This window comes from Camelina sativa, chromosome 5, assembly GCF_000633955.1.
Source record: "Camelina sativa cultivar DH55 chromosome 5, Cs, whole genome shotgun sequence".
NCBI lineage: Eukaryota > Viridiplantae > Streptophyta > Magnoliopsida > Brassicales > Brassicaceae > Camelina > Camelina sativa.
The window spans coordinates 31,048,762-31,065,548 of NC_025689.1; the positions used below are offsets into that span (position 1 = coordinate 31,048,762).

Consider the following 16,787-nt stretch of genomic DNA (forward strand, 5'->3'; position numbering starts at 1 on the left):
TACTCATCAGTCATCAATTCGTTAAAACTTTTTCACTAATATACACACAAAAATACATCAATAATCTCCTTTACTTTTCAAAGAAGCTGCTATATTAATTTCTATACCATTGGTCTTTCTCAATATACTACCACCCACTTCACCTTGCCATTAATTGAAAAGTACAAATATAAAATTAAGATTATAAAGTGTAAAAAAATTACATGCCGACCAAAAAAAAAGTGTAAAAATTTACTTTGTCATACCATTTATTTTAAGGGAAATAATTAATTTTTCAGTAAAGATAAAAATATAATTTAATATTAGACTAATAAAATATTTTAAATAATTATTAATTTCAAAAAAAAATTCTCTCTAACTAATTATGGACTAAAATTACTAATTAATTTTAAAAATTGGAACGTATACCAATCAGAATTTCAAAAAGTAAGATTTATATCTAAGTATACAATATGATTATTTTTAATAACTATATTTGGAAGATTTTGCTAAGATTTTAAATTATGATTCTCCTATCATCTTTCTTTTATCTCAATTACAAATTGTTTTGAATTATCATATAATACATATGATAAATAAATATGTAGAACTTTTCTGCATATGTTGTGATTTGAATTTTGAAAACGAAGATATATTACTCAGTCTATGAGAAAAAATGTGTGTTTTAATATTCCACATCGGCGGATTGGTAAAACTGAATTTATGTAGTTGATATATTAGTAAATTTTATTTGTTCACAATTATACTATTATAATTACTACTTTAAAATATTTCATAAAATAATTATGCAAATACAACAAACGAACAATATAAAACTAAAATATACATCAAACGAATTAAAATAATATAATATTCTTAAATAATTAGTATTCATAAAAAAAAAATTTAGATTTACCAAACAATTATGATATTAAAAGTAAATATTGTCTCAAATAAAATAATTTTTAAAACAAATATTACAATAATTATTATTATTATATTATAATGTGTATAAAAATGTTGATTTGTGCTTTATAGCACAAGATATCTCCTAGTTGAGTATTATTTACTCGAGTAATCACTAACCAAACATAGCAAATAGTAGAGAATAACCAATAACATATTGGACAATGTTTTCATAAATATCACTAAAATGAGTTTTTTCCCCCAAAAATACAACATTTAGTTATTTTTTCCAAAAATACTACAAAAATAAACTGAAATTTAATAAAAACTAATCTCTAAATTCTAAATATTTTTCCTACCCTTAAAAACTATATCCTAAATTTTAAATTGTCTAAAAAAAATATCGGACTAATTAATTAATGAACATTTTTTTTGATAAAACGCTTTAAACTTTTACATAATTTTTAATTATCACAACAATATTATTCGTTAGATCATGTGACCTTTTTGTGCAGTATGGATGATAGAGATGGTGTTATGACCAATAAACTTTAGCAGGCGTTCATAAACTTTAGCAGGCGTTGTCTCTGAGAGATTAAAGAATCCAACACAATATTTTTTTCCGTATCCTAACAAGTTAACAGAACATCCCTAAAGTTTAGTTAGTTGGATTTGAATAATAATTTTTTTTAAAACAATAATATGTAACAGACGAAGCAAATTTTTTTTGTACAAATGTTAAGTATTACGAACGAAGCAATATGGCATGTTAGATATAATTATCAGAGTGAGTCCAATCATTAGCCCTGATCGAGATAAGCTGTATAAACTAAACCCTTTGACAAACACAATTTATTTGGCTTTAAACCATCGAAGTATTCTAAAGAACCAACAAATCTAAACAAAAACTACACTCATCTTGGAAAAAAAAAAACTAATGCCACTTAAATCAAATTTCCAAGTCTCCGATAACATGGTAGAGCAGCCATTGATCTAATGTACAACATCCAAAGAGAATAAGATTGTTTGTTTGGGTTTAGAAAACACAAAGTTCGTAACCGCTGTAGAACTTTAGATAACCTTCTTCTTCTCGAAAAACGTCTTTAAGTGTAAAAACTGCATCCCTGCAACTCCTATGCAGACGAAAAACGAGAGTACACTCAACCATGCCATTTTCGTGTTAGTGGAACGGTTCAAGTCTTGCATCTCTTCTTCCCTGAGAGAGACCACACCAAATCAAACATGTAAACACTACCTTCTTGAAACCAAAACAATTGAGAAAAAGAACGACTTTTTTTGTTTACCTATCTCTAAGATAATACATCTCTTCATGAATCGAGTTAACCGTATCAAGTAGACTCTTCACCTCAAATTCCATTACCTGTCACACAAGAACACACACAAGGAGGATCAACATAACTAGCTCAAAACCACCTTCAACAAGTCTCAAGTCTCCTATTTCTAAATCTAAAACTGTTCAGCTACACTTCTATGTATTAAACCAAACCACAAACGAGACAACAAATCAAAAACATCTACACCACAAAGGGAAGAGAAACTAAACTCACTTCAACTTGGTTCTCTTCTTAGCAAGTCTCAAGTCTCCTAAACCTTATTCCAACTTAAACAATTTCACTATTACAAGTCTCAAAGTCTCCTATTTCTTAATCTAAAACTGTTCAGCTACAATTCTATAACCACAATGAGAGAGAAAGAGAAGGAATCAAATCAAAACTCACTTCAACTTGGCTCTTCTTAGCAACCTTAGCCCAACTCTTAGACTGAACACCAGTCTTCCACTCAAAATCAATACTCAACGCCAACTCAGGCTTATGATCAACAGCAGTGAAGCAAGCCATGTAATCACCTGCTTCAACAGCAGAGAACGCGAATTGACCCGAATCAACTTGTTCCGCGTTATGGTAATTGTTCCCGGCGTTAGACGTCACCTTTCACATAAACAAAAACTCAGATCTATCGAACCAAAAACAAATTAGATCAAAAGTTAGAAAGATCTGTGTAATATACCTTGACGGTGATCTTGTGAGATTGTGGTAAAGCTTGACCTTCGTGAGGGTTATCGATGCTGTATTTACCAACAGTCATTGAATTGCTTTTGATGTCTTCCGCGATACACTTTGTTCGACCTGACTGTAGATCGAAGTGAAGCGACTGTGAAATTGGTGACCAAATCGTTAGAATTAGAAGTATCGTCGTCCATAGCTTTTTCGAATTGAGAAACATTTTTTTATCCAGATCGAAACTCTCTCTTCGTCTCTCTTTGCTTCTTCTTCTTCGATTGTTTCGTAGACGACGAGCCTCGATGACGATGTAAGGGATTATGACACGTGTACATATGTTATTGGTTAAGAATACCAAACCGAATCCAATAAATTATTTGGTTTTTCTTAATAGACCGGTTTGGTATAGTATTAAAGTGGTCCTTGAGTCTCAAACAATATTTCCTTTTCTTTTCTTAGGGTTATAAAAACTAATGAAAAAGGAAATTAAACAACGAATACACTCATAAACTTTGGAGTTTGTTTCTAAAATTGAGTTACTAGAGTCGCAAGTGATGATAATGAGAATGTCGAACAAGGTTGAAGAGCTTCTTCGTTACTGTGAAGAGAACTTTGAGAGAGGAAACCTAGAACATGCGTTACGATGCGCTGTCTCAGTCTGTAAAGCGAATCCTGATGCTCCTCAACCTTACGCGCACGTCGCCGCTTATAGAATCCTTTTCGCAGCAGCTAACAGTCGCACGGTCTCAGGGGAGCCTGACTGGTACGTTGTGTTGGGAATCAACAGACGCGGATCTTCAAAGTATGTGGCCAACGCAATTGAGAGACGGTGCGGGGAGATCATTGAGGTGTTGGATGGCGAGACTGGGGTTTTCAAGGCTGTTTTGAGGGTTTATGACCTGGTTAGAGTCGGTGTGGCTGAGTTGATGGACGAAGATAGGAGAAGAGCGTATGATCTCCGTTCTGGATTTCTAATGTAATAAACTGAATCTAATTCTTTATTTCAAGAATAGTTTGTAAACTCTATGTTTTCTTTTGTATGATCTCTGTTCTGGAATGTCTAATATCATAAACTAAAATATAATTCTTTATTTCAAGAATAGTTTTGTAAACTCTATGTGTTTCTTTTGGATTCATGTAATATATGACTTTACATGTTGAATTGATTTATCAGAAAAGAAAATACAAACTGTTCCTATTAAGGCTAATATCTGTTTTATTTAGCAGTGAATCATTAGATATAATCAGAGAGAGAGAGTGTGTGTGTTATTCACTTATTAGGATGGTTCAATCGTCTTTGTCAGCGTCTTCATCGTCGTAGTAATGGAAAGGGTGTGGAACTGACTTGAAGGCTCTGTATTTACCCACATTGTTTAAGTGCTCATTCTCCAACCTGAAAAGTTTAACTTCACATTACTAAATCATTCATTCATAACAAGTTGGACCCCTTTTATATAGAGAAAAGTGTATATACCTGAAGAAGCTCCATATTCCCCGACGAACAATCTCTAAACACGAAATAATGCTTGTTACTGCAATTTTGTGAAGCGACTTCAAGTTGAACTCTAGCACTAGCTGCATCCATGCTACTCTTAGAATCACATTCACTATCTGTCATAACCAAATCTTATTCAACTAGAGTCTTTTACTCTTTTATCACTTGGATATTTGCTGATGTTGTAATGTTACTTACCATGGCTGCGAAATAGACGCTTTTGTGAGGGACAAGCAGTTTATCCCTAAGGTATGGATTCTGGGAATGTCTACGGAGGAGTCCCCAGTCTATCACAATGTCCCAGAATGTGTTCATCCCTGTTGCTACGCCTGAGCTTACAAGAGCCAAAATCATCCAAGTCCGACCCTTTTTCAGTTCATATGCTGTTCTTATGATGACTGCAATGATTGTCAACATATATTTCAATGCATTGTATCCATGTACGGATTCTTTTTCTTTACATAATCTGCGTATGCACTGCAAAAAAAACTGGTACATGTAAGTTATAGATTCAGATGTGATAGTAGAATCCATGAAGGCAGTAACAAAATAAGAAAAGATTGAATTGTGTGATACCTGGAGGAAGCGGAGCCAGTAAGGTATAACAGCAACGACAAAGTAGAAGGCATTGTAAACACCATGACTATGACACTTGTTTTGCCTCTGCAAGTATTCTCCTAAGCCATAGTAGCAAATGAATAGCTCAAAGCTCCTTATGGCTTGTATCTGAACTTACCAAAACATATAACAGAACAGCCTATTATTTCGAGTCATACATATTTTCAACATAAAGAGTAATGCAAGCATAAGATATAAAACCTGACTGGTTAGGTGGTCTGCCAAGAAAAAATCTGGAAGTGTAACCTGTGATAAAGAAGAAAAACATGAATATGAGTTCTTTGCTGTACTCAGTTTTAGCGACTGGTACATATATAATGTTATGATCACCTCGAAGAGAGGAGCACAAATACAGTGAAACAGTGCTCGAATGAAGAACAATCGACTTGAGCGGTATATGATGTTGAAAGGACAAAAAAGTATTGATAGAACAACCTGCAAACAAAAAGGGTTGTTTAAGACAGACATATTCCATCTGATACTAAACGGTTGCACATAAATGTAAACACTGAAATATTATCTTACAGCGACCAAACCCAAAGGAATAACTTCAGGGAGTGTCTTATGATCTTTCAACTTCCAATCCATATCAAGCTGCAAATTTAGAAGGAAACAGATGAAAGCAAGCACCGAAAGACCAGTGCTTATCAGGAAAACATCTCTGTAACCCAACTCTGTTCCCTGCTTGAAACCAAAGATGAATGTATAGTTGACTCTATAAAGCCTCCAGAAGTATATATTCGCCGAGTACATGAGCATATGAAGAATGATGAATCCAAATAAGCTGCAGGACATGCAATGTTTTGTCAGTGTGAGATAAGAAAGTTCTGTTTATACTAATGTTATGAGCACATGTACTGAGTAAGTAACTCGAACAATTGCCTGTAAAGAGGGATAATATTCGCCATGTATTCAGTACCGTAGTCCTTGTCCATGATTTTTCTACTTTCTATCTTGAAAACAACAGCAACAACTAGTGCTATTGAGCAACCAGAAAAGAAACCTGTGGGAAAGTGAAGAACAAGTATAAGTGAACAAATTGTAAAATCTTTGGAATCTGAATCTCTGATTTACTTACCAGAGAAGAATGTAACCCTGTGCCTTTCTCTTTTAACTTTTGGCCTTAGAGACTTCATGCCTTCTCTTCGATTACCGCTTGAAAAGTGCTTAATGAAAGTTACCTCTACTCTCTCCAGGAGTCTGTTAACCTAAATTAGGATACAGTGAGCAGACAAACATAATGGAAATGTGATTCTAATGTCTGAAATACTCCACAAACCTCATCAGAACTCCCAATCAATGAATTATCCACAATTTTCATGTAGTTCCTGGATGCATTCCTCGAAGCAATCTACAAATTAACCAACACATCTCATCTATATTGCTCTACAGTAAGGAATCTGTAACATAGAACAAGCTCATTATATCTAACCTTCTCATACTTCTTCATGATTTTGGAAAATGCCAGAAGATTCATGAAACTGATTCAAATTACACAAACATAGAAAAATCAAGAATAACAATACAAAAGAAAAATTACATGAGAGATTGAACATTGGCTGAACCTTTCTCCTCACTCACCTGTATTCCTTCAGACGACGAAGTTTCTGATAGAACTCACTAAAAACAAGCCTCAACTGTTCTTCTGCTTTTTTCAATCCTTTCTTGGAGATTGGTTCATTAGAATCTCCAAAAACTCCTTTTAATGTAGAAATAGGAGATTCAAGCGCATCATTCATCTTCACACGCTCAAGTATTTCACGAAGATCCTGCTTTTCACCATTACCGGCTTCCTCTTCATTCCCATCAGTATGAGAAACCGGGACAATGTCAGCCGCAATATGAGTGGCCTCTTCTTCAGGAATGTCAGTTCTTTCCATACCGTGTACCATATCTTTGTTCGTAGTGCCTGCAAAATATATCAAGAATTCAGTAAACTAAACAGAAAAACATCTGAACATAAGATGCTTCTCATGATTGTCATATATGCTTACCCGGTGTTCTCGTTGAGCTATCAGAAGCCTCTACAACGACCTTATCAGAAGGATGCTTCTCCAAATTCAGGTTATCTGCATTAGGCTTTTGCACCTTGACCCGTAACGCAATCAATGCATCCATTTGTTTATCTAGCAAAGCCGCTTCCTCAAGCACTTCCTCGACTTTATCCCGGTAAAACTTGTTAACTTTGTTGAGATTCTCATCAAGCTTCTTGAAGAAATATTCTTCAAACTCACCCCCTTCTTCAGACTTCTTTAGAAACTTTGTCTTGTAAAATTGACGAAAATCATCATCTTGCTGCACCGTGTCAACTTTTATGACTTGGTCCTCAATATCCCCAGCATGTTGTTCACTGTGCCTAGGATGAAACGCTNCCTGGATGCATTCCTCGAAGCAATCTACAAATTAACCAACACATCTCATCTATATTGCTCTACAGTAAGGAATCTGTAACATAGAACAAGCTCATTATATCTAACCTTCTCATACTTCTTCATGATTTTGGAAAATGCCAGAAGATTCATGAAACTGATTCAAATTACACAAACATAGAAAAATCAAGAATAACAATACAAAAGAAAAATTACATGAGAGATTGAACATTGGCTGAACCTTTCTCCTCACTCACCTGTATTCCTTCAGACGACGAAGTTTCTGATAGAACTCACTAAAAACAAGCCTCAACTGTTCTTCTGCTTTTTTCAATCCTTTCTTGGAGATTGGTTCATTAGAATCTCCAAAAACTCCTTTTAATGTAGAAATAGGAGATTCAAGCGCATCATTCATCTTCACACGCTCAAGTATTTCACGAAGATCCTGCTTTTCACCATTACCGGCTTCCTCTTCATTCCCATCAGTATGAGAAACCGGGACAATGTCAGCCGCAATATGAGTGGCCTCTTCTTCAGGAATGTCAGTTCTTTCCATACCGTGTACCATATCTTTGTTCGTAGTGCCTGCAAAATATATCAAGAATTCAGTAAACTAAACAGAAAAACATCTGAACATAAGATGCTTCTCATGATTGTCATATATGCTTACCCGGTGTTCTCGTTGAGCTATCAGAAGCCTCTACAACGACCTTATCAGAAGGATGCTTCTCCAAATTCAGGTTATCTGCATTAGGCTTTTGCACCTTGACCCGTAACGCAATCAATGCATCCATTTGTTTATCTAGCAAAGCCGCTTCCTCAAGCACTTCCTCGACTTTATCCCGGTAAAACTTGTTAACTTTGTTGAGATTCTCATCAAGCTTCTTGAAGAAATATTCTTCAAACTCACCCCCTTCTTCAGACTTCTTTAGAAACTTTGTCTTGTAAAATTGACGAAAATCATCATCTTGCTGCACCGTGTCAACTTTTATGACTTGGTCCTCAATATCCCCAGCATGTTGTTCACTGTGCCTAGGATGAAACGCTAAACCACTAAACGAACGGTGCAAAGCTTCCGCCTGCCGCGAAACTCTCGACGCTGCTCTAGTCAGCTTACTGTGCTTGTAGCTACGTATTTCTTTGAGAATCCTCTTCATACCATTGTAGTCCATATAAGCTTCAACCCACTCTGGCACCATTTGCTTCTTATATATTTTCCCGAACTTCATCTTTTTTTGTGTATCCTCAATTCAACCAAACTCTATCAGCCTATCACAAACATCATGAAGAGAACAAGAACAACATTACGGAATCGGTTAAATCTATGACACTAAATTACAGATTCAGGATCCATTTGAACAACTAAGATTCGTTCTAACTGAGTACATTCATGGTACCTTGATCAGGAAGAAACGTATAGACTAAGCTCGATGATAGAAGCTTCTCTGCAATTTCGATTTCTACGCCATTAACGACTACGAGAGAGAAGGAAGACGAAGGGAGAGGAGACGTCGGTAATTCGAAACCCCTTAAGCTCTTTAACTCTCGCCGACTGACACTACAGTATTTTGCGGTGCCTTGTATTAGATGGTTACGGGATCGTCTGTGGTTTAGATCATGCTTATTGCTTAAGAAACTTGTTCCTCTTTCTTCCACAGCCGTTGGATTTTTATTGTGATTGCCACGTGCCGTCCGATAAATGGAATGCGTGTTGAATCTGTTGCGGCCGAAACTGATGGAAGGAAGCAAAAGCAAATCATAGAGTAGATACGGGTTGACCAATTTATTAGCCCACCAGAGCATGACACGTGTTGCTACGTATGCTTCAGTGTGGCAGTGAAACCGCGTAACTTGGCAGTGGAGGAGACTTCTGTAGGGCTTTAAAGTTTAAACCAATCAAAATATAAGTAACTTCACAACTGCATTTAATTTGCAACATCGTTACTTCTGCAAAACCTTCTTATAACAAGCAGTATTTTGATTTTGTAGGAGGAATCCAAATTGATTTGCCAAAAACAGAGAAGACTTGGTCCAAATTTAGCAAAGGCTGTTCATATGGTAAGTACGGATCAGTTGTTTGAATTGGCTATGCTCATCAAGGTATTGACCGCTCACCGCTGCAGCAGTAGAAATGTGGAAGCTTAACTCGCCCACAACTCCTGAAACAAACAACAGTGTCATGCACATAATGGTGGTGATACCAAGAATGGAAAAATGGTGACACCTAAGTTGTTTCAAGAAGCAGTCCTAGATTTTTTTACAGATAAACTAACACAACATGCTCTTCTATCAAAGACGGTTAGTGTTGATTACTCCCACTTGCTACCGAATTGGATTGAATTAGAAAGCCTTCTTTGACTCTCAAAAGCCAGAAACTTAACTAATGAAAAAATTAAGAGATATCAAAACGTAACAGAGAATGATGATCACGGGAGTAGGTTTAAGGGCCCTTTGGTCCATTTCTTATCCCTCTCTTGTGTTTAGAAATATGTATGTTTCACGAAGTCCAAAAAGCTACTGTTAACCAAATCATTCACAAGCAAAGTTCTGTTCTGGATAAAACCAATGATTTTGAGCCTGAACAAAGCAAATCAGATTACATTTTAACACATCTCAAAAGATAAGATATTGAAAAAATATACAGCTAAAGAGACAATGGCCTTTGGTTCTTGCCTATTGAAGTCAAAAAGATTTCACTGATGGTCTCAAGATCGAATCTTTTGCCATATACTGAACCTCCCTAAAACCATAGATAGAAACTCTATGCTAACAGAGCAAATCCCCAATGCAGCAACACTTTGAACCCTAAAGTAAAACTCTCAAATTTGCAAATTCGCAGTGTTAAATGGGAAATGCTGAAAAACAGTTATACCTTCTTCCTTAGGCACAGCCATTAGCTCCATGGATCCACCGAAAGAGAAACTCGGGAAACCGAAACTGAAATTCTCGACAACAATTGAAGAATCTGACTGATCCTGATAAAATTCCGGTGGTTAAGCGGTAGGGCGATCGATGGCGCCGTTTCAAAGGAGGAGAGATCGCGGAGATGTAACTGAAGCTTTGGTTTCTAACATACGCCGGATTCAACGACGGCGCGTTTTATGGTCGTAAGTCTCAACGTCATTGGTGTGTAAAAGTCCCCGGAGGTTGTAAGGTGACTGACGACGGCGAGGCGGAGGGATGATACTTTCACAGTTTTACAGAGTTTTTACAAAAGAGTCTTGATTACAGACGCAACGGTGTCGTTTCACCCTAACATCATTACCAAATTATTTGAAACCTGGTCCTGACCGGTTGAACCGGTCCAAACTTTTATCTAAGACTAAAACATATCAGTTCCGGTCCGGTTTATGAAATCATGATCATGATCGACCCGTAGATATAGATCACTGTAACTTTTACGAAAACATACCTTAGAAATTTAATCATCGAAAATGGATTTTTTTTTCTTCATATTTTCACAATTCAACTATGTTTGGAATAAAGAAAATATGTTTGAATCATATTTCAACTAGAAAATAATATAAATATTAAACACGAAGTTAACAATTTGCGTGAAATCATGCAAACCGCTCAACACTGTTAATCAATTGTAAAACTAGGATTTAATCCGCGGTACACCGCGGAACAATATTTTTAATTTTAAAAATTTTAAATTTATATTATATTTATTTGTTATTTTATTATTATTTTATTAATTTTAAAAATATAAAATTTTACATGTATTTGATATAAGTATTCAAAGTCTATGATTTTTGTAGTGTTTTCAAGGTTTTAACTTGTGTGTTATATGTAATAGTCTATTAATACATTTATTTCTTGGTACTCATCTAAAAGTATTTAAAAAAAAAAATCTCACTTAACTCTCTATATGGGATTAATGCCAATCTATCTCACCAAAATCAAAATAAATTTTCGCCTAAAAAAAAAAATCAAAATAAGATTTTTTATCAAATTTAATTATGTTAATTGTTTTACCAAATTAGCATATTTTTATAGTTTATAAATTTTCCATGTCAATATATATAGTTTATGATAATTAATAGTATTTTGATTTTTTTTGGTAGTTCCTCAAAAAATAAAAAATAAACCAAATTATATGGAGGGTTTTCAACATATTTAATGTGACATTTTATAATTGGATTTTCGGTTTAGGAAATTTATTAATGTTAATATAATTATTGATACTGTAAACTTCTTTTATGAAAAATATGTTGTATATCATTTAAATTTGAGAGAGAGATTCTAGCATCCGTAAAAATAATTTTGGATATTTAATGGGTTAAAACTTTAATGGGCAGAGTTGTTTTTGGAAAAATCGGAATGTATAGATGTTGTTAAGATTTTATGGCAATAAATGTAACAAATGTTGGTCAATTTAAGAAAATTTAGTATTTGAGTTTCTCTGCAATGTTATTTATGGAATTGTTTTAGAGGTTAATGTTGTAAAAATAATAATTAAATAAGTAAAACTTAAAGGGTATAAACCAAAATATACTTCAAAAATGTTAATATAAATTATTCTAAAGTAGATTTTGCGTAAACATATAGAAGCAAACAACGTCATTTTAGATTAAACTAAAAATTTTAAAATTTAGTCAAACGATATTATTTCTATTTTAGCACTTGTTTTTTTCTTTTTCCTTTTCTATTTTAGTATTTTTTTCTCGAAATTAATACAAATTCTAAACTTTGGAAGTTTATTTTATTTACGTTAGATTCAGTAATTATCATAAAATTCAAAGTTACTAATAATAAATCTTAGTGTTGAAAGTCGGAAATAGACAACCGTATTTAAAAACAAGGTAATAATATTTGAAAAAAAAAAAACTATAATCGCTAAGAAAAACACTTTATTTTAGTTACGGTCACCAAACTTTCAGCCTATACATATCGAGAACTAGGAGTTGCCTCTTATATTTCTTTTGTTTCACGTGGATATAAAAAGAATTTAGTAAAGTTTGTGTGTGAGGTCGATCTCTATAACTAACATAAATAAATGGTATCCTCCCTATAGCTATGCAAAGATGCTAGAGATTAAGATGACGACTTGATTAATCATCGTCACTCATTTTTAATTGGTTCTTTAAAAATGCCAGAGCGTTTGCGTCATCTGATCATCCTAACCTTCCTATCTTTTAATCCAATCCTTTATGTCTCATGCCCTATATAGTAAGTAAATCATGACTTGCTTGGTTAATGTATTGAATAAATGATTCGTGTGCCATTGGAAATAAATATAGTAATAATATAGGTACACTTGCATGTAAAAATAGCTTTTGGGGTAAATTTGTGAAAATGGCATTTTTCATCATCCATTAACAAAGTAGCTAGTTTCTTGAAATTTTGTGGAAAATGCGTCACTGTTTATCAAATATTCGATAACTCATTTCTTATCAAAATCATGAAGTAACCAGAATAAACTCATGAAAACAAATTATTTCAATCGTGATGATGGTCATTAACTTGTTTTTTTTATCCTCTTTCCCCACTTTAAGCTAGAACGTTCCTTCACATCTCCGTTACAATACCTTTTTCAAGAAACTTGTATCCAATCTGAACAGAGCGAGTGGGAGTTTTTGACAAAATATAGTAAAGAAAGATTTAATCACCCAATTAGGGAACGGTAATGACACTATTAGATAAGAGCATGCGTGATTAGCGACAAACTAAGTGTTTGTTTAATCAGAAATCCACCGTGGCGCGTGGGTGTATGCCCTCCACAATCCTTATCCTCAATGACTTTTTATGTGAAAACGATATACGTCATCAGGAGCCAAAAAAATTGGACCCCAAAACCTTATAGCATGCCACGTTTTCTTCCAAGATTAAGACAAAGAATGGTCTTCACACGATTTCTTTTGTACTTCTTTTGCAATTCAAATTCTTCTCCTTAATTACTAGTTTTGTTTTTTTTAACAAACGGATATTTTATAAAACTATAGCGACTAATTTAGAGAAAAAATAAATAAATTACTTAAGATTTATTGAAGTTCACAAAATTAGTCTACATCTTATATCAAACTAAGAAATAATCCATTTATATATAGAAAACAACATTTATATCATAATCTTTGTAAACTAAACCCTGATATCTAAATTTTAACCCTAAAATCAAATTTAACTCCAAAAAATATCATATTAAAGAACAAAATTTGGCTAGATGGCACTAAATTGTAAGAAACTGATGAACTTGAAGAAAAGTTACTGGAATAAGTAATGCAATATAAAGTTAGTGATAATGATGGATATATTTTGTCATGTAACGTAAACTATATCGTGTAGATGATAATGTTGCATATGACTTTTGATAGTTGGGCTTACATTTTGGATAAATGGATAGGAGTAGACAAAGATAGGCGCAAAGCAAAGCAATAATAGCGAAACGAAAGAACGAATACTTTGGGAAATAGGACAAAAGGATATACTTCTGCTTGAAATGGAGATTCACCTAAATTACTAATACTAAAGCCATGCAATGCATCCAAACAAATCAGTGGTCAAGCACACTCAAACTCAATTATATGTCTTACTAAGACCCCTTTTATGATTCCCACAACCAAAAGCTATTATCTATATTACCGGATAATTCTGACTTAATTTTCCCACACAACAAATGTTTAATGAAAGCTTTATGAATAATTAAACTTCTATGTCACATGTTTAGAGGTGGAGAATAGTACTCTCTGATTCTTCCATCTAATTCAAACTATTAATAAACTCGTTTTTAACCGTGGCTGTTTAATGACCATTTGACAAAATTTAGAATATTACAAAAACAATAGGATAGGGATAATATAGAACATTAGACTACTACTGTAAAGGACAAAATGAAGTATTATTAAAATTGTACCAAGTACTAACCAATAAGAAAGAAGTGACGCACAGTAAAACGACAAAAAAGCTCAAGCATAAAAACCCCAACCTTCTCTGCTTTCTAAACATTTCAAGAACATTAAAAAAAAAAAAAAACCAAACACAAAAGAAAAACAAAACTAGTTTCCTGTTCCATTACCACTAGAGTTCTGTAAACTGTCTGAAAAACAAAACAAAAATCATGGAAGTAAACTCCAGCTCTAGCCTCCCACCAGGCTTCAGATTTCATCCTACCGACGAAGAACTCATCGTATACTATCTTCGAAACCAGACCATGTCCAAACCATGCCCTGTCTCCATCATCCCAGAAGTCGATATCTACAAGTTCGACCCATGGCAATTACCCGGTTAGAACCGGTTATTTCTCAATACAAATCTATTTTAGATGCTTATGTTTTGGTTGATGTTATTGTTAACTCTCTCCTATATGATTTTTGTTGTGAAATTTACAGAGAAAACAGAGTTTGGGGAAAATGAGTGGTACTTCTTCAGCCCTAGAGAACGAAAGTATCCAAACGGAGTCAGACCAAACCGGGCTGCTGTTTCCGGTTATTGGAAAGCAACCGGTACAGACAAAGCCATTCACAGCGGCTCGAGTAACGTAGGTGTCAAGAAAGCTCTCGTCTTCTACAAAGGCAGGCCTCCCAAAGGGATCAAAACCGACTGGATCATGCACGAGTATCGTCTACACGACTCACGTAAAGCATCGACGAAACGTAGCGGTTCGATGAGGGTACGTAACGCAAGCTGATGAGAAAACAATTGTAGTATTTTGTTACAACTTGGTTTGTTAAAAATGTTTTTCATATATTTTTGCAGTTAGATGAATGGGTACTGTGTAGGATATACAAGAAGAGAGGAGGAGCAGGGAGGCTTCTGGATGAGAAAGAGAGTTTCGTCGACGAAGTATTAAACGATGAGGCAACAGTTGTTGTAGACGAAGAACTAGAGAGAAGAAATGAGGAAGAGATAACGATGATGACGTCGACGACGAAACTTCCGAGAACGTGTTCGTTGGCTCATTTGTTGGAAATGGATTACATGGGACCCATATCTCACATTTTAACAGATAATTTTAGTCAGTTGGATCATCATCTTCATCAACCTGATTCGGAGTCTGGTTGGTTCGGGGATCTACAGTTTAACCAAGACGAGATCTTGAATCATCATCGTCAAGCTATGTTTAAGTTTTAGTCATGTGGGGTTTTAGTTAAAAAAGAATATGTGCTTTGAATGTTACTTTGGTAGATATTTTGTTAGTTTGGGGATACACAAGAAAAATTGTAAAATATAACTAAGACTATAATGCGATTTTATATTTTTTTCCTTATCATATATATGAATTAATGTGAAATACAAACCTTGTTTAATTAAAACACTGTTTCAGCATGAATTTACTAACTAATAATGAACAAAAGATTCTTGTTTTATATGTAGAAAATATAAACAATAGACTTTGGTACTATTAAATCTATATATACATTTTTAGAGATATTTATAAAATAAATCCTCAAGTTGGTACTTATTTACAGGCATGCCATTAGCATTAAATAATCAATTTAATAAACAAATTAACTTTACTTTATATTTGTTTTTTTTTATAGAAATTAAGTGTTTTAAAAGGTAACAAACATAATTGTAAATATATACATATTCTATTTCCTTATTTTATAAGGAAGTGAGTTAAGAGGTATTGTTATTTTTTAAAAATTTGAAAAATTGATTTGAGAAAAAGTAACTTTTAGCCTCACATATTATATTTTACTTTCACGGGTTTCGTATGATGAGTTTTTGCGAATTAAAAATCTTTGAACATGTTGCGTGATCCGCTTAGCATGACGAGTTTGGACTATAGAACCAACACTAAAAAATTTTAGTTTATTTCATATACTATAGATTTGTAGTCATAGTTTAGAAAACTAACTTATAAATTATTTAGTATATAAACTACAAAATATTACACATACTACAACAAATTCTTAATATTCAAAAAATAAAAAAAAAGTGTATACACATAAAAATATACACTAACATACCATATAGACATATACATCTGTTTAATTATAGAAAACAAAACTAAGTGTTTTAAAATTTTATATTCTATTTAATAACAAATTTAATGTAATTATGTTCTAAACTGTATAAAACGTAAAAAGAAGAAAAAACATTCTAAACAAAATTATAAATTAATTAGATAAAATTTAATTAATTGAGAATTTAAAAACTAAATACATTAGAAATTATTATTTAAATTATATTAATTGATAATTTAGTCACGCGGTGTACCGCAGGTGAAAACCTAGTGTTGTTATTAAAATGATGAAATGAGAGACTAAGATTACGTTAACTTGGAATGATAAAGTCGATGACGTGTGGAGGAATCAACGCCAGATACAATGCATTTTGGGTACTTATCGTTGTCGTTTTGTTAGATAACGAATGTTATATATGTCATCATCGTACTTTTAAAACCTCAGTTTGATTCAGTCTGCGTCTGCGCATGTCTCAAACATAATGGATAGG

The 16,787-nt window shown here is 33.6% G+C and overlaps 4 protein-coding genes across 8 annotated transcripts; 2 read left to right on the forward strand and 2 right to left on the reverse strand.

Annotated features, from left to right (window-relative positions):
• On the reverse strand, positions 1,723–3,201 carry LOC104788006 (transmembrane emp24 domain-containing protein p24delta10-like). The gene is made up of 4 exons (XM_010513673.1): positions 2,914–3,201; positions 2,625–2,834; positions 2,190–2,266; positions 1,723–2,101 (listed from the first exon to the last, which is right to left on the reverse strand). The coding sequence occupies exons 1-4, from the start codon at positions 3,127–3,129 to the stop codon at positions 1,957–1,959; spliced, it is 648 nt and encodes a 215-aa protein (XP_010511975.1). The 5' UTR covers positions 3,130–3,201; the 3' UTR covers positions 1,723–1,956.
• On the forward strand, positions 3,473–3,886 carry LOC104789729. The gene has a single exon (XM_010515380.1). The coding sequence runs from the start codon at positions 3,473–3,475 to the stop codon at positions 3,884–3,886; it is 414 nt and encodes a 137-aa protein (XP_010513682.1).
• On the reverse strand, positions 4,007–10,627 carry LOC104788007 (phosphate transporter PHO1 homolog 10-like). 5 transcript variants are annotated; one of them, XM_019246095.1, is made up of 15 exons: positions 10,261–10,627; positions 8,786–9,547; positions 8,059–8,657; positions 7,646–7,973; positions 7,497–7,545; positions 6,299–6,370; positions 6,098–6,227; positions 5,890–6,022; positions 5,545–5,803; positions 5,350–5,454; positions 5,221–5,265; positions 4,978–5,127; positions 4,600–4,890; positions 4,381–4,481; positions 4,007–4,299 (listed from the first exon to the last, which is right to left on the reverse strand). In XM_019246095.1, exons 3-15 carry the CDS (start codon positions 8,615–8,617, stop codon positions 4,194–4,196), a joined length of 2,328 nt encoding a protein of 775 aa, XP_019101640.1. In that variant the 5' UTR covers positions 8,618–8,657; positions 8,786–9,547; positions 10,261–10,627; the 3' UTR covers positions 4,007–4,193. The 5 variants fall into 5 exon arrangements, with proteins under 5 accessions (XP_019101640.1, XP_010511978.1, XP_010511983.1 ...); XM_010513676.2 differs by having other exon boundaries at positions 4,381–4,517; positions 10,261–10,626; XM_010513681.2 differs by having other exon boundaries at positions 4,381–4,517; positions 4,600–4,878; positions 5,902–6,022; positions 10,261–10,625.
• Positions 14,330–15,597, forward strand: LOC104788009 (NAC transcription factor 29-like). Its single transcript, XM_010513684.1, has 3 exons — positions 14,330–14,611; positions 14,717–14,997; positions 15,084–15,597. Exons 1-3 carry the CDS (start codon positions 14,446–14,448, stop codon positions 15,456–15,458), a joined length of 822 nt encoding a protein of 273 aa, XP_010511986.1. The 5' UTR covers positions 14,330–14,445; the 3' UTR covers positions 15,459–15,597.

Excerpts from the sequence above, each read along its gene's own strand:
- LOC104788006 (XM_010513673.1), bottom strand. The coding sequence starts at position 3,129 with ATGTTTCTCAATTCGAAAAAGCTATGGACGACGATACTTCTAATTCTA. Across the intron at positions 2,835-2,913 it reads CTCACAAGATCACCGTCAAG|GTGACGTCTAACGCCGGGAA; the intron begins GTATATTACACA and ends TTTATGTGAAAG. Across the intron at positions 2,267-2,624 it reads CTAAGAAGAGCCAAGTTGAA|GTAATGGAATTTGAGGTGAA; the intron begins GTGAGTTTTGAT and ends CTTGTGTGACAG.
- LOC104789729 (XM_010515380.1), top strand. The coding sequence starts at position 3,473 with ATGTCGAACAAGGTTGAAGAGCTTCTTCGTTACTGTGAAGAGAACTTT.
- LOC104788007 (XM_010513676.2), bottom strand. The coding sequence starts at position 8,617 with ATGAAGTTCGGGAAAATATATAAGAAGCAAATGGTGCCAGAGTGGGTT. Across the intron at positions 7,546-7,645 it reads CGTCGTCTGAAGGAATACAG|TTTCATGAATCTTCTGGCAT; the intron begins GTGAGTGAGGAG and ends AATTTGAATCAG. Across the intron at positions 5,804-5,889 it reads CTTTACAGGCAATTGTTCGA|CTTATTTGGATTCATCATTC; the intron begins GTTACTTACTCA and ends CATGTCCTGCAG.
- LOC104788009 (XM_010513684.1), top strand. The coding sequence starts at position 14,446 with ATGGAAGTAAACTCCAGCTCTAGCCTCCCACCAGGCTTCAGATTTCAT. Across the intron at positions 14,612-14,716 it reads CGACCCATGGCAATTACCCG|AGAAAACAGAGTTTGGGGAA; the intron begins GTTAGAACCGGT and ends TGAAATTTACAG. Across the intron at positions 14,998-15,083 it reads AACGTAGCGGTTCGATGAGG|TTAGATGAATGGGTACTGTG; the intron begins GTACGTAACGCA and ends ATATTTTTGCAG.